Source organism: Neophocaena asiaeorientalis, unplaced genomic scaffold (assembly GCF_003031525.2).
Source record: "Neophocaena asiaeorientalis asiaeorientalis breed wild unplaced genomic scaffold, Neophocaena_asiaeorientalis_V1.1 scaffold345, whole genome shotgun sequence".
NCBI lineage: Eukaryota > Metazoa > Chordata > Mammalia > Artiodactyla > Phocoenidae > Neophocaena > Neophocaena asiaeorientalis.
This window is the reverse complement of record NW_020175181.1, coordinates 899,669-915,033: the sequence shown is the minus strand read 5'-3', so window position 1 is coordinate 915,033 and position 15,365 is coordinate 899,669. Positions and strand designations below refer to the sequence as shown.

At 42.4% G+C, this 15,365-nt stretch overlaps 2 protein-coding genes across 6 annotated transcripts in view; one reads left to right on the top strand and one right to left on the bottom strand.

Moving 5' to 3' along the window:
- Positions 1 to 1,491: 1,491 nt before the first annotated feature.
- On the bottom strand, positions 1,492 to 11,115 carry SUPT7L (SPT7 like, STAGA complex subunit gamma). 4 transcript variants are annotated; one of them, XM_024764540.1, is made up of 6 exons: positions 10,834 to 11,115; positions 10,013 to 10,113; positions 8,656 to 9,274; positions 4,905 to 5,229; positions 3,755 to 3,992; positions 1,492 to 2,189 (listed from the first exon to the last, which is right to left on the bottom strand). In XM_024764540.1, the coding sequence occupies exons 3-6, from the start codon at positions 9,066 to 9,068 to the stop codon at positions 1,927 to 1,929; spliced, it is 1,239 nt and encodes a 412-aa protein (XP_024620308.1). In that variant the 5' UTR covers positions 9,069 to 9,274; positions 10,013 to 10,113; positions 10,834 to 11,115; the 3' UTR covers positions 1,492 to 1,926. The 4 variants fall into 4 exon arrangements, with proteins under 4 accessions (XP_024620308.1, XP_024620304.1, XP_024620307.1 ...); XM_024764536.1 differs by having other exon boundaries at positions 10,905 to 11,115; XM_024764539.1 differs by having other exon boundaries at positions 9,978 to 11,115.
- Positions 11,116 to 11,396: 281 nt separating this feature from the next.
- SLC4A1AP (solute carrier family 4 member 1 adaptor protein) overlaps positions 11,397 to 15,365 on the top strand; it is a 22,606-nt gene continuing 18,637 nt past the window's right edge. Inside the window, exons 1-4 of one of the 2 annotated variants that reach the window (XM_024764508.1) lie at positions 11,397 to 12,081; positions 12,294 to 12,489; positions 13,948 to 14,070; positions 14,861 to 14,921. In XM_024764508.1, the coding sequence (XP_024620276.1) occupies positions 11,416 to 12,081; positions 12,294 to 12,489; positions 13,948 to 14,070; positions 14,861 to 14,921 (1,046 nt within the window). In that variant the 5' untranslated portion in view covers positions 11,397 to 11,415. The remainder of the gene's footprint in view (positions 12,082 to 12,293; positions 12,490 to 13,947; positions 14,071 to 14,860; positions 14,922 to 15,365) is intronic. The other variant, XM_024764507.1, reaches the window with a different exon arrangement.

Genomic DNA, 15,365 nt, shown 5'->3' with positions numbered 1-15,365 from the left:
AGGGAAGGGGGTCCACCAATCTGTGTTTTACTAAGCCTTCCAGGGGATTCTGATGCATGCTAAGTTCAGAATAATATTCTAACTCAAACAGCCTATGACGTAATTCTAGGCCAGGTGAATCTCAGATATCAATGTGCTCATCACCTGCTTTATCAGAGTACCCCAACCTTGACCATCTGGTGCCTATTCTCCAATCTAACATTCTAAAAATAAATAAAAGGGTTTTGCTTTACATGAAGTATTAATTTCAGTATTCTGTAACTAATGGAAACCACTGGTCTAAAAACTTGAACCTGTTCTTTGAGAGGAAACCATTTGCACGGCAAAACTCTGAACATACCTGATTTTTTCCCTTAGTGCCTTTGTATACTTTTTACTTAAAGAGGAACTTGTCTGGCCTATGCTATAAGCTCCATAAGGGCAGAGACAGTCTTACTCATCTGCGTATCCCTTGCAGAGGACCCAGTACATAATAGGTACTCAACAAATGTTTGCTAAGTGAATGAATTAAATACTAGGTGGCTACTTTATGGAAACTGACCACCTGATGTGTACTTTCATCAATAAATAAGCGAAAATGAAGCTAAGCCTGGAACAGGAAGGGTTTAGATAAATGTGCCAAGGATGTACAATTAGCAAACTTATAAATGACCTGGTAACAGTTTAAATTATAACCTCATTTTGTTGCTATTGCATTCATATTTATTCTCAGTGCTGGATATTTAAGGCACTCAATGATGTGGGCCTTGATTTCTGGTCTCCACTATAGGAGTGCTCTAACTTTCACAAGACTTGTATTCTGCACCCCCAAACCAAACTTCAGCAGTATTTAACATGCACACATTTGCTAATTACTCCTGATTATCCCAGTGCTACATCATTTACTTAATAAATACTGGTTGAGACTATCAGATGCCAAGCAGGGCAGGTACGGCTATGGATGAGTAACAGCAATAAAGTTGTTCAAGACATGATGTAAAGCAGAAAGGTGCATACTGTTATCCTTTTGGCGGCTGCCCATCCAGTAGAAACACAATGTGCAGACAGAATTCTGGCAAAGGAATGGACTGTTTTCTGATGGCCAAGCAGATGCAACAAATGAAATAGGCACAAGCCTGTCCTTGGACAGGCCCTGTTTGCTTCATTCACAAAGGAGAAAAATGAAAGGAGCAACCAAAAAGTGTACATGGTGAAAATATTTAAAAAATTCTGAATGGAAATAAAAAAATAAAGATGGTGGAAATACATGGAATAATTCTAGAGAAGAAGAAAATATGTGGCTGAGATAGTAGAGGGCTGTCTGAAAAAGCAAAAAGCCTGTTTACCACAGACCGCTCTGACTTTATAGGCGACCTCATGGGCAGCAAAAACAGTTTGAAAACAAGACTACTGATAGATAAGCTATGCAATGTTTAGCTATTTCCTATTAGGTATTAGCACTGGATTCCCAAGGACTTCGACCAAAAATGAAGCAAGTTAAAAAAACTGACATCTGATACCAGCATATATTTACTTGTGAGTCTATTCAAGCACAGCTTTGAGGCTTAACAACATCTCCGTAATATCGCTGCAAGGTAGGTCAAAGCAGTATGACTCTTCTCAGTTGTGCAAGAGAAACAGCTCTAGAGAAGCTAAGTCACTTGTCTAGTCACACAGTAGATGTCAGGGACAGTGCTTTGGTCTCTGGATTACCATCCCAGTGTCATGATGTCTGTGAAAGGTAGCTTGGTTGTTGTGGAAAACTACAAAAACTGGATGCAAAAGGAAAAAGCAGACTTATTTGGTTAAATCCAGTTCCACTGATATCAGGAAAATCCACTGTGTTTAAGAATAAAAGTCAAATCACTGTTTATGGAAACGAATTAGAATACATCAAGGTTTTCTATGGGGTCTTGTAGGTTTGGAGAGAAACTCTCCCTCTTTGCCTTATATTTTCCTCATCCTCTTTTTACAGCGCTGGTTGAAAACAGGGGAGGACCCCATAAGGCTGTCAGTGGAGTGGGAGCCGTAGCTGCTGTCTGAGTCATCAGGGCTCTGGGGGATCCCAGCTTCACTCATGCCTGACATGGGCTCCTCGAACACATCGCTGCCCAGCACGCCATGCCCAGAGACGTTGCCTTCTTCACTCTCTTGCGGCTCCATTTTCACGTGGGCCAAGTTCCAAAGAAGTGAAGCATTTACTTCTGTACCTGGGAATGGAAGAAGAACGTAGAACTAACTAGCAGTAAGAAAGGCTGGAACAGGGCTTCCCTGGTGGCACAGTGGTTAAGAATCCTGCCAGGGCAGGGGACACGGGTTTGAGCCCTGGTCCGGGAAGATCCCACATGCCGCGGAGCAACTGAGCCCGTGCGCCACAACTACTGAGCCTGTGCTCTAGAGCCCATGCTCTGCAACGAGAAGCCACTGCAATGAGAAGCCCACACACCACAACGAAGAGTAGCCCCCTGCTCGCCGCAACTAGAGAAAGCCTGTGCACAGCAACGAAGACCCAACACAGCCAAAAATAAATAAATAAAATAAATTTGTTTTAAAAAATCTATTAAAAAATAAAAAGGCTGGAACAAAGTAGGAGACATGCACCACCCAGGGCCAACTGATGACCTTTGAGGTCAGTTTTCACTCTGATTCTCTACTTGGATGGAGAATATGGTGGTTATTCTCTGCTCAAACAGTTACCAACCCTAAATATCTTCTTTTCCACTTCCTCACCCTCCTTTACCCCACCTCATCCACCTCCATTTTCCCTAAACTAGGGAAGTAAAACTATGCTCGTGGAAAGATTCATGGCTCAAAGGCAGGCACAACCATGGGCTCTTAGTCAGGTGTTACATTGGCCTGTCCTTTTATGGGGCTGTCTTGTTTTCCTGCCTTGTGTTTGGGTCCCTGGTCTTCTCTCACATTATGAAAAGTTAATGACCAGTATGAAATGCTGGCAGCTGTTCCCAGACTGCTGAAAAGAGACATGACCCCTACATCTGCAACAATTTCTTTTTGGCTCTCCTGCCTCTTTGTCTTCTAGCAACACTGTTCTGTGGTTATTACGTCTTCCATGGTGAAAGGCTCTCTGCCCAATACTTTAAAAAATGTGGCCTAATTCTGTTTAGACTACACTGAAGGACTGGCTATTTGCATCATTTGTGCATTGATGACGTGACAATTTATATTTGTAAAGAACTGGGCGTCTAGACTAATTTGCAATCTAACTGACTTAGGGATCAAGTCATCTGGTTCTGAAGGTAATCACAGGGTCTATCTGGAAGAAGAGGCCAGCTGCCTGTAACTGGGATGCCCTATTTCAATTCCTTTCAGTTCCAACTTGTTGGGAGGTACTTTAGCAAGGAACCCCAACTATTCAAACATCCCTGAGCAATTAACATTACTCCATCTATCTGGAAGTTGCCTTAATCAATTCAGTACAAGCAGCAGGAAAGACCAGAATACAGAGAACAGGAGGCCATCTGCCCACCCAGCTTCGTCAGCTGAATTAACTCTGGTAATCACTTATTGCATCTACATCCTAACTAGAAATAATTTTAAAGAATGTCTGTAAAGCTCTGCTAGTCCTTTCTTCCTTAATTACAAAGAGAATATTGGTATCTGTGGATCAGTGAAGCTATATTCGTTTTCAGACTTTCCATTCTCCTGCCCATCCCCACTTTTGTTCTTCCATCTCCAGAGTTTGAATCCAAAACGCAAGAAGTACTGAGACTGGCAGATCTCCCAGAATCAAAATGGGTACGTTGTTTTCTCTTACTTGAAGCCTGTGGTGAAGCCTCGACCTCCAGGTTAGATGGGAAGCGTTCACTCTGAGCCCCAAGGACTCCCATGGGCAGTGACTGGTCTCCAGAAGCAAGGTCAGCCTCCAGTTCCTCACTGACAGGGAAGGTGATGTCGCTCACAGGTTCCTCCTTGATCTTTACAGGTTTAGTGTCCTCTGTGGCCTTCTCAGGATTGACAATCCTTTCATACTCTTCAGAGAGCTGCTTACTAATCTGTTGGCAAGCAAGAGTCAATTTTCCAAGTTAAAAGCAAGTTGGATAGTCAGCTTGTGGCATCCATGGAAAAGCCAACAGAATATGAATATGCATAAAACATCACTGCCAAAGGAAGGAATGTGAGTTTGAAATTCGTAAATGACAGAGACATGTAAAGAATATCTGTTTAGCAGAGAATGTGTATGTCATTAATTAAAAGGTACATAAAGGTGAAAAATATTTAGACTGTATTATATCAGAACTGGGACAAAAGATCACAGTTTGAGCTATAAAAATTAAGATTCAACAAAGGTACCACAGGTGGATGATGAGCACTGTAGGAAATCTGGATCGCTTAGCAAAGACGACTGGGAGTTAAGAATTCCTTACCATATTTTAGATTTGGGGAAACCGAAACAGTGAACAAAATGCCTCAGGCCACAAGGGTTGAAGAGCTCAGATATTTCTGTTTCTAACCAAAAATGGTGTCTCCCCCACCACACTCCACCCTTGGGCAGCATCACCTCACTCTGCTTTGTTTCTTTCTCATAGCACTTAACGCCATCTGAAATTATTTTGATCATTATATGTTTACTTGTTTTTGTTTCCCTCTCAACAAGAGTGCAAGCTCAAGGCACTTGTTAACTGCTGAATCTCATAGTGCCTGACTCACAATAGGCACTCAATAAATATTCGTTGAATAAAAGCATGCTAACCACATGCTATAATTTCACTGACTAAAGGAGACCCCTGAGTCTGGCCAGGTCAGTGATGAGGCCAGTGGAACACAGCCAGGGCCGAAGAGGAAAGCAGGGTAAGTCCACTCTGTTCCAAGACCCTGTGCTCTGCACCCTAGAGCAAGTGTTAGGGATCCTGCTGGACACGCCTAGATTACACATCTTTACCCACTTCTCCTCAGGGTCCTCTCACCTGCAGCATGTAACTGTGATAGTCCTTGATGCGGTGCTGCCAGAACTTCTGGAGGGAGAGCACGCTGCCAATGCCCACTTCATGGAAAACCTGCTCCATCACGTCGGGGAAGGGAGTCTGCCCCAGCCGGGCCTCCTGATCCACAGCAAAGCGCAGCAACTTGGTGAACTTAAGACAATACTCGTGTGCCACATCAGTTAGGGTCTCCAGGACACTTTCGTTAGCACACTCAAAGCCTGCGTGGGCTAGGATTGTGGCCACTGCCTGGTAGAGGAGCTGCCGGCAGGAGTGCCAGCTGAGTTCAGTCACAGGTTCCCCTTTCCCACTGAAAGCGGAGACATGCTAGTGTTATTAGTGCTCTTGCAAAGGGGTGACCTGTCCTGTCTCCCTAGGAAGTTTACAATCCCAATCAAACCACCGGCTCAGCTTTCCAGGGGAATTCTAGGCAGGTTACATAGCCCAGTGCCATCTTGTTGCTGCCAGGGCATGTCTCAACAACCCACAGTCATATCCCTGAGCTGCTCCAATTACATAAAGTTTGAACAGGCAATAGATGCCTGTAGTAAACAGTATAAAAGGGTATCTAGTGAAAAGGAAGTTTCCTTCTCCTTATAACAACTGCTGGATTTTGATCACTTTTAGGATCTGATTAATTTTAAGAGTATAGCTCAGATACTGCTCAGTGGTGCTCTATTTCACCAGAACATAGGTTCCTCACATGCTGGGCAATATATGGACTTCTAGAAATTCACAGTCCCAATTAGGAGATTCTTATTTAACTACAACAGACCATTTGTAAAGCTGGGAAAGGAACTCAATTTTATAAAGGCAATTTAAAACATATATAGCTTACAAAGCATTTTTATCCTGTTTTATGCTGTGAAGTGGGTAGGGGTCCATATTTCTTCACATTCCTATCCGGCAGGTGAAGAAAATGAAGTTCAGAGGGGCTGACTTGCCAAAAGATTTTTGGTATTATTAAGTGATAGAGCTTCTGCCTTTAGATCCCATGTTCTTAATAATACACTGTTTTGCGCCTAATCACTATGACAAAGATCCTAATCTTTCCAAAACAAAACAAAAAACCTCAAAAAACTGTCTGGTCTCCTAAAAATAACTTTTAATGAGCTCCTAATAATTTACCCGCTCTCCTGAAATTTCCTATCTTCTGCCTCCCTCTGACAAAGTAAATAGATAAAAAAAAGATAGGGTACAGAAAATTACTTTTCCCTGGTCCATACTTGGCATGCGTCACCCTGTGCTTGCTGTACAGAGTGCCTAAGGAGCTGCACACCCATGCTGCTGTTATCTGCTCAGTAGCAACTACTGTAATTCACATAATAATTGGAACATAAGAAAACCAACTGCCTAATAACTTTCCATTCACTGTTTGCATCATCGTTTCCCATGGCCAGTCTCTCTGGACCAAAAGCTAAAGGCTTCAGAAGTGCCTAATAAACAGAGCTAAATCAGTATTGCTTTGCTTAATATGTGGACCCATTTCAAAGGAAAATAATTCTTCCCGTACCCCCACAGCTGATGCAAATTATTTTTGTACACCGTTTCTTAAATATGTATAAAACAAACTACGTTTAAACTTCTCATGTTCACAGAATCTTCCTAACAATTAAAATTAGAAAATTGACACGAAAGTACAAATTCTAAATAATAGCATCAATTTAATATGAAGGACAATATTATTTTGTTAAAGGTAAATTGCTCTCAAAATGTAAACTTGGTACTGATTCCCACAGGGTAAGTGTGTTGAAGTTAGGCACATCTATACTAACACGGGGCAAGCATGTAACGACACAGTTCTCCCTCCCTTTTTCACTATTCCAGTGTCTTCAGAGCCTTCGATTAGACAATACACCATGACATTTTCTGGCCTTCATCTGGCCCAACTGCAAGCCTTACTTAACAAGTCTACTTCTGTTCTTTTCTCATTAATTTGGGACAACTAAAATAGTAGCAACTATTATCATCAATAGGCAGATGCACTAAGTGATATACAATATTACTTATGTAGTATTTTTGCCAACATTTCATTTGAATCTAATCTTGAGGAAATAATCAGCAAATCCAGTCTGATTTGGGACAGCCTACAAGTGACCTAAACTCTTAAAAAAGATTAATATCATGTATTGTAAAAGGGGGAAGCTATTCCGGTTTAAAAGACACTAAAGAGGCAGAGAAAGACAAATACTGTATGATGTCATTTTTATGTGGAATCTAAAACAAACTAGTGAATATAACAAAAAAGAAACAGACTCACAGATATAGAGAACAAACTAGTGGTTACCAGTGGGGGAGAGGGAAGAGGGGCGGGGCAAGATAGGAGAAGGGGATGAAGAGGTATAAACTACTATGTATCAAATAAATAAGCTACAAGGATATATTGTACAGCACAGAGAATATAGCCAATATTTTATAATAACTTTAAAAGGAGTATAATCTATAAAAATATTGAATCATGCTGTTGTACACCTGAAACTAATATAGTATTATAAATCAACTATACCTCAAAAAAAAAAAAAAAAGACACTGAAGAGGTATAACAACCAAATGCAATGTGTGAATCTTTGTTAGGTCCAGGACTGGGGACAAACATACCTACAAAAGATATTTTGGAGACAACTGGAGAAATCTGAATACAGACATATTAAATGATAGTATTTAATTAGTGTTCATTTACTTTGATGTCATAATGGTTATTGGGATTGTGTAGGAAATTTCCTTATTAGGATAAGTTGAAGAATTTAGGGGTGATATATTGCAATGTCTCCAACTTTAAAATATTTGGCAAAAAAGGTCTTATGTGTATATGTATATATATATATGTTTGTATATTTGTGTGTAAATGTGTGTATATACACTTACACATACGTGAGAGAGAGAAAGTAAATGTGGCAAAATGTTAACAATTGGTGAATCCAGGTCAAGGGTATTTGGGTGTGTGTCGTACTATTATTTACACTTTTCTATAGGTCTGACAAAGTTCAAAATGAAAAGGAAAAAGTAATTATTTGGCACCAAATGCAAACTTTCACACTGAAGCCTAGTAGTAGCCCTAGGTTATAAGGCAGTCATTCAGAGGACCTGGAGCAGGGCTTCTCAAATTGAAATATACTTATGAACATTCTGGACGTCTTGTTAAAATGAAAATTCTGATTCAGCAGGTCTGGGTGGGTCTGAGACTCTGCATTTCTAACAAGCTCCCAGGTGATGTTGATGTTGCTGATCTTGGACCAGATTTTGAGTAGCAAGGATCAAGAACATTTTTCTATTATTATTTCTTAAACTATGTTATCAAAATGAAAATACACAATTAAAAATTCTTGTATAGAACTTGGAGATTCCTAATAGTATGAGAATAAGTCCATGAATCTCATTTTGAGGGCACTGAGCTAAACCCATATTATACCTTTTAATGAAACAGAAGGACTAGACTCTGAGGACTATGCGACATGGCCTATTTTACAAACTAGTGTAGTACTTGCTCCTAGTAAAGTGCTTGGCACATATTAGGCACTCCATAAATATCTGCTGCATCAGAAAATAAAAAAGTAACAGACTCTGGATTCGGAAGATCAGGGTTCAAGTCCTAGACTTCCCACTAATTACCTGAGCAACTTTGGCCAAGGCAATTACTCTCATCCTCAGTTTCCTCCTGGAAATGTGATTACCTGCTTAACACAGTTGTTGGGAAGATTTTTTGAGAAAAGTAAGATATAGCAAAGCCTTGCCTTACCGATAAAAGTCACTCTCTGGGTCACTGTGCCGGATGTGGAATGGGGTGCTGGGATTCTTACAATCTAAAGGAAGGAGGTCATCAGGAAGAGGAGGTGACCCAGGGCAGGACGGAAGAGGCTCACTCTCTTCGGTCTTTACACCTTCTGTCTGTTGCTGATTCTGCGCCTGAGCTGTGGCAATGAGGTTACGCAGACGTCGGTTGTGCTGGATCAGCTGAATGGTATGGATGGTGAGGCTGCATGGCTCTGAGGGGATATCCAACATAGTGGGGGGCTTGGGCTTGTTGGCTGAGGGTTGGTGCAGGGGTGGGTCATGGACTTCTACCAGTCGGAACTCCCGAGGGAGCAAGTCAAAGGAACTTCTGTTGGTCTGGCTTGATGAGATTGGTATCTCTCCCCAGTATCTCAACATTTTGGAATAAGAAAGGAAGAGCTTTCAAGTTAAATATAGATGATATCCGAAAAGTAGTGTTTTAAAATCTCTAGCAACTGCAGATTATGGGCTTCTGTAGTGAAAAATATGAAGTCTAGCCAGTTATTTACATAAAAAGTAGGCAGTTCAAGACCACTTAGAAAAATGTCAGTGTCAGCAACACTGTAGGACCAAGGATGTTCTCCCTGAAGAAATTAAGAGAAATATAACTGTTAGATGCCAGTCATCACAATCACACACTAGGACAATTCCTACTGGACTGAACCACAAGGTAGAGTTTGGGTCATCAGTAGATTAATAGCTGCAAGAGCATCTGGGGCTATAGTGTCCATATTTTCCATCTCACCCTACTAACTCATCACGAGAACTGCCATCATACCCAGTGCTGAACGATTTGCAAGGCAAGATACTTAAATGAAACCTGGAATACTTCTCAGAGTATCTTGACACATCTGTCCTGGATTAGTAGGAGAAAAGGGAATAGAGTTAAAGATAGGAAAAGGTGGTTTTTTTTTTTTTTTTGATGCAGCTTGTAGGATCTTAGTTCCCTCGACCAGGGATAGAACCCAGGCCTGGGCAGTGAAAGTGCCGAGTCCTAACCATTGGACCACCAGGGAATTCTCGAGGTGGTTCTTAATTTGTGAATGCCAGGCGTGGGAACCTTTAACTGGTCCTGGTGGAAAAATTTATGAACCACTAACCTAAACGGTCTTATGCATTCAACTTGACGTATATAGGGAAGAATCTGAGATATCTGCTGTCTCCTAACGAATATCCCTTCCTTCAGTCTCTCCTTATATCTAATCTACTCTCTACAGTAATGTTAGAATTAATATTTTAAACTCATTGCCTATTGGAAAAAAGTCAGTCAAATTTTTTTTGGTTTACCATTCAACAACGTTTCCAGTCTGGCTTCAACTCACCCTTCCAGATTCATTGCCCATATGTCTCTTCAAATTCAACAAACATTTACCGAATGCCAGGTATCATGTGAAGAGATAAAGACTAATGCAAGATCCTTACCCTGAAGCGAGGGAGAAAAACATAAAAAGGACATTTCAATATTAAAATGTGTGCTAAGAGCTGTTCTAGAGACACAGACCTGGTGCAGTGAGAAAACACAAAGGAAGAACTTCCTGGAGAAAATGACCACTTTAGATCTACCAGTATCAGACTACTCAGACTGAGAATGCCATGCATTTTCACAGCTTAAAGATGTGATCTCTGCCAGAAATGCCCTGACACCCATCACATCCCTGGCAGACTTGTATTCATTCTTAAGTATGGCTTACGTCACCACCCTCTATCACCTCCCCAGTACAACCCCCTTCATCATATTCTCACAGCACTTTGCATGTCTCCATCACAGCATTTATCCCTATATTTAAACTAGTACTTATGTCAATTTTATTCTTCCATCTAGCTCTCACAACTGTGATCTTAGTACCGTGAGTGCCTACCACATGCCGGGCTTTGCCTTTACTGTTAATTCAATTCTCCCAACCTCTCTATGAAGTAGATACTATTATTACCCCACTTTGCAGATGTGGAAGCTGAGGCCTACTGTCTTGCCTAATGTCAGAAATGGCTGAGAGGGAAAATCAACACGGCCAGGCTCCAGGGCCTGCACTCTTAACAACTACACTATGCTGCCTCGTTAATTGGTTTCGGAAAGAATAAAAGAACAAACGAATAAATGAATGAACCAAGTGACAACAAAAATCGCCCTCTCCCCTAGCTTCACCGAAAGGAGCACGAAGGACAGACACCAAGCACAAGCAATGCCCAAGTCCCTAGGGGGGGCTCCTCCGTCACCGTCAGCAGGCTCAGGCGCCAATCACAGGGTCCTGGGGTCCCCTAATGCTGGGGCAGCCAGGACACAGGGACATCTGGACCTGGACCGAGGCAAGGAGGCTCCACTATGGACTGCCACGTCGCAGGTGCGGGGCTGGGCGGCTGTACGACTCCGAGAGGCCCGAGACAAGGGTCGCGTCAGGCCCGGAAAGCCGGTGTGTTGATTAGTGATTCAAGGCTGCCGGAAGCGCTTCTTCTCAATCAGGCGCTGCCACAGGAAGCCGTTATAACCCAGTTGCAACCTCTAAAGATGTCCCCATTCCGACAGTACCTCGACCGCCTTTTTGCTTTCCTCTTCTTATAACTTCCCAGGATACTCATTTCTTCACAACGCTGTAGGTCGTGAAGGAGCAACTCTACCGTCGCTGCCAGAGAAGCCGCTGGGGGCTGGGGAGAGGGAGGCGTGGAGAGGAATGTGGAGACCGAGGGGGTGAGGTTTCCCTGGAACAGATTTCGACGCTGCACGCGCTCGATGATGGCTGCTGGTCCCTCTCAGTCCGAGCCGCTGGCTTCGCAGGAACTCAATGGCGACTTCAAGAAGCCAGGCTCGCCCTTGCCCCCGGCGGTGCGGGGCAAAGCCCCGGCCACCAATCCTTCAAACCCTGAGGAGGTAAAGAAGGGAGGGCCCACGGTGCTGCCGGACTCCGATTCCGCGGAGCCGGAAGACCCGCCAGCCCTGCTGGACAGCGGGGAGACTAGGGGTCCAGCGGAGGAGCAGCCACGGCCTCCCACAGCGGCTCCTTCCCCTGGCGGCCCGGCCCGGGCTCCTCCTTACCGAGAGCCTCCGTGGGGCGGCCCCGCCACGGCCCCCTACAACCTAGAAACACTGAAGGGCGGCACCGTCCTTGGCACCCGGAGTTTGAAAGGGATGAGTTGCTGTCTTTTCGGGAGGCTCGCTAGCTGCGACGTGTGCCTGGAGCATCCTTCGGTGTCTCGCTACCACGCTGTGCTGCAGCACAGGGTGTCCGGTCCCGAGGCACAATGCGACGGCCACGGGCCTGGCTTCTACCTCTACGATTTGGGAAGCACCCATGGCACTTTTCTTAACAAAACCCGCATCCCCCCCCGCACCTATTGTCGGGTCCACGTCGGGCATGTTCTTCGCTTTGGAGGCAGCACCCGGCTCTTTCTTTTTCAGGTAAGTAGAAAAACCTAGAATTGCAGTCTCTGGAGTGCACCCAGCTGCGTTCCTGAGCTCGTTAAGTTTTCACTAAGGAAGGAGATTGTCTCAGCGATTACAAAAGTGGAGAAATCTGGCCCCTCATCTCCAGACCTCTGTACACATTGCTATATTTCTGAAAGTGACTTTAACAATCAACTGTAAAAGAATTCTTTTGCTTGATCCATCAGGGACCAGAGGAAGACCGAGAGGCAGAATCTGAGTTGACAGTAACGCAATTGAAGGAATTGCGCAAGCAGCAACAAATGATGTTGGAAAAGAAGATGCTGGGAGAAGACTCAGATGAAGAAGAGGAAACGGATACAGCTGAAAGAAAGAGAAATACTAGTAGTCAAGATGATGAAATGGGCTGCACCTGGGGAATGGGTAAGGACTCAAACTTGCTGTCAGAGGTTAATATTTTAAATTCATTTCTACTAGTACGCTTAAATGTTTTTTGGTGTTTTTTTGTTTGGGGTTTTTTGTTTCTCTTTTTATCATACAGCTTTCATGACTCTTTGAGATAGATAGGACAAATACAGTTTGCACATTAGGTTAGCCAAACTCAGATTTATTAACTTTTCTGATGCCAAACAATTGAATTATGGGCACTATTGATTTCTCTTAATGTGTTTTACAGTGCACTCCTTTGTTCAAAAGTTCCTCAGCGTATAGTTTATTATTTTTAACCATTAAAATTTATTTAATTAAGTACTGATTCTTGCTAAAGGGGGTGAAACTACATTCAATCAAATAAAACAGAATGTTATTCAGTATAGGAGTTCTTTTGAATTTTTCATACTTTGGGTAAATACCCTGAAATGTGAAAATATCTAATCAGAGGAATAAATTGAATTTTCCATAACACCAGACATCTTAGAGGACGGGTATTCAGGAGCTAGGATTTTGAAAAGCTAGAAGATGGCCTTACTATGTTGTTGGGAAGACAGATAAATCTTATGAAATTACTTGTGGTAAGTGCCAAACAAAAGCTAGAAACCATTAGTATGCTAGGGTAAGGGTTCAGAGACGGGAGCAGTCACTGAGGACCTAGACCTGCGCTATCCAATATGGTGGTCATCAGCCACATTGGGAACTTACAGTGTGGCTAGTCCAAATTGGCATGTGCTGTAAATGTAAAATACACACTGGGTTTCAAAGACTTAGTGTGAAAAAAGAATGTAAAATATTCATAATATTTTTATGTAGATTCCTTGATAATAATTTCACCTGTTTCTCTTTTTTGGTGTGGCTACTAGAAAATGTAAATTGCATATATGGCTTTCATTATATTTCTGTTGGCCAGCACTAACAGATCTTTGGGACTGTTTATAAGTTTATAAACAGAAGGGTTTTGAGCTGGGACTTGAAGGAAAGGAAAAGAAGCCCTTAAGAAGCTGAGCATTGGGGTGGTATTTGGGGCAGGGATTGATGATTGTAATGGAGTACTAAGTAGACCAGTCTGTTGGTGGATATGATAAGTATTGGGAAATTATACTGAAGACAAAGTATTAGACCTGGGTGTGAGAATGCTGGGCTGAGGAACTTCATTTTTTTTTTTTTTTTACATAGAGAATGTGGTAGGTAATTTTGCTTTTAAAATATCAATACATACAGTGATGGAGAACGAAAATAAGGTGGCATGAAAACAAGTTTTAACTTGTCACACAATTTAGAAAACCTGAAGATGTTCATACTGATGGTCTTGTGGTTGTCCTCCTCCCGCCCCCCCCCACCTTTCTTTTCATCACTGATAACTGTGTCTTTATTCAGCCTGAAGGGATAGTGGGTGTCATTCAGATAGTCTCTTATGTCTGATTGTCTTTTCTTTCCCGTATCCTGTAGGAGAAGATGCTGTAGAGGATGAGGCTGAAGAGAACCCCATTGTCTTAGAGTTTCAGCAGGAAAGAGAGGCCTTTTATATAAAGGATCCAAAAAAGGCTCTCCAAGGTTTTTTTGACCGAGAAGGTATGTAAACAGATTCTGACACTGCCAGTATAATGTATCCACAACAGGGTGGTTTTCCAGATCTTCAGGTGCTTAGAAATGCTGTAATTTATCTGCTCTCCTCCTTGTTCAGTTCTTGCCTGTGTGGTCAGTTGCTTCAGGTTTATTTTGAAAATAGTAAGAATTTTGTTATTTTTTCACATCTTGGAGAAAAAGAAGTACTTTTGCCTGACTTCATCCCCTTCTTGTCAGAAGATCCAGGACTGGGGTGGTGGGGAGATTGACCCAACTTCTTGTCATTTTTTTGTTTCTAATTCACCTGATCTTTTGTAATTCTTAACATGGATTTTCACTTTGTATGATTTAAAGAATGTTTCCACAGAGAATAGTTTCAGTAGAAATGCTTTGAGAGAACATCTATGTGTATGTGTGCATGTGTGTATGAGTGTAAATATATATATGAACTGCTTGCATTCTGCACTTAATATTTATGCTTCTAAAAACTAGGCAACCATGATAAGTTAACACTAAGTCTACAACTTATAAGTGTGAAAGCTCCTATATAGGGGACAAACCTGTGTATGGAGAGTTGTTTTGATTTGAGTTTGGGCTTTTCTCTGCCTCAAGCTCATTCTAATTTTATTATCAGGTAATAATTCCTAGGAATAGGAAGTGAAATGCTTTGAAATTTAGTATTCAGTGTGGTATGAGAACTTTATATTCTTACTTAACCTTTGCTGTCTTTTCCCTTTGTATCAACTAGTAACTTTCAGATGCTATTAAAATTGTTTTGTCTTTCTTCCTTCCACAGGAGAAGAATTAGAATATGAATTTGATGAACAGGGGCATAGCACTTGGCTTTGCAGGGTGAGGTATGTTCTTTTCTCATTAACATCCATGTATGGAAAGTGGTCAATTTCAGGTTTAATTTATGGTTACAGACAACAACCCAAAGAGCAGCTTTAATCTTAATTTTAGCCTATTCCTGAATTTGGACCTTGATAGTTTAGTAACACATTGGGGTTAGGGTGGGATGAGTAAAAGGTGGAAGGAAAAGATTTGAAGTCCATCCTTGGCAAGATAGAACAAAATGAACTGAGAGATTAAAAAGCCATCTCAGGGCTCCCCTGGTGGCGCAGTGGTTGAGGGTCTGCCTGCCGATGCAGGGGACACAGGTTCGTGCCCTGGTCCGGGAAGATCCCACATGCCGCGGAGCGGCTGGGCCCGTGAGCCATGGCTGCTGAGCCTGCGTGTCCGGAGCCTGTGCTCTGCAACGGGAGAGGCCACAACGGTGAGAGGCCTGTGTACTGCAAAAA

Bases quoted from the DNA above. Each gene is read 5' to 3' on its own strand.
- SUPT7L (XM_024764537.1), bottom strand. From the start codon at position 9,068: ATGTTGAGATACTGGGGAGAGATACCAATCTCATCAAGCCAGACCAAC. The intron at 5,230-8,655 runs GTAAGGCAAGGC...CTCCGCTTTCAG, and splicing joins CCAGAGAGTGACTTTTATCG to TGGGAAAGGGGAACCTGTGA. The intron at 2,190-3,754 runs GTAAGAGAAAAC...TTCCATTCCCAG, and splicing joins GGCTTCACCACAGGCTTCAA to GTACAGAAGTAAATGCTTCA.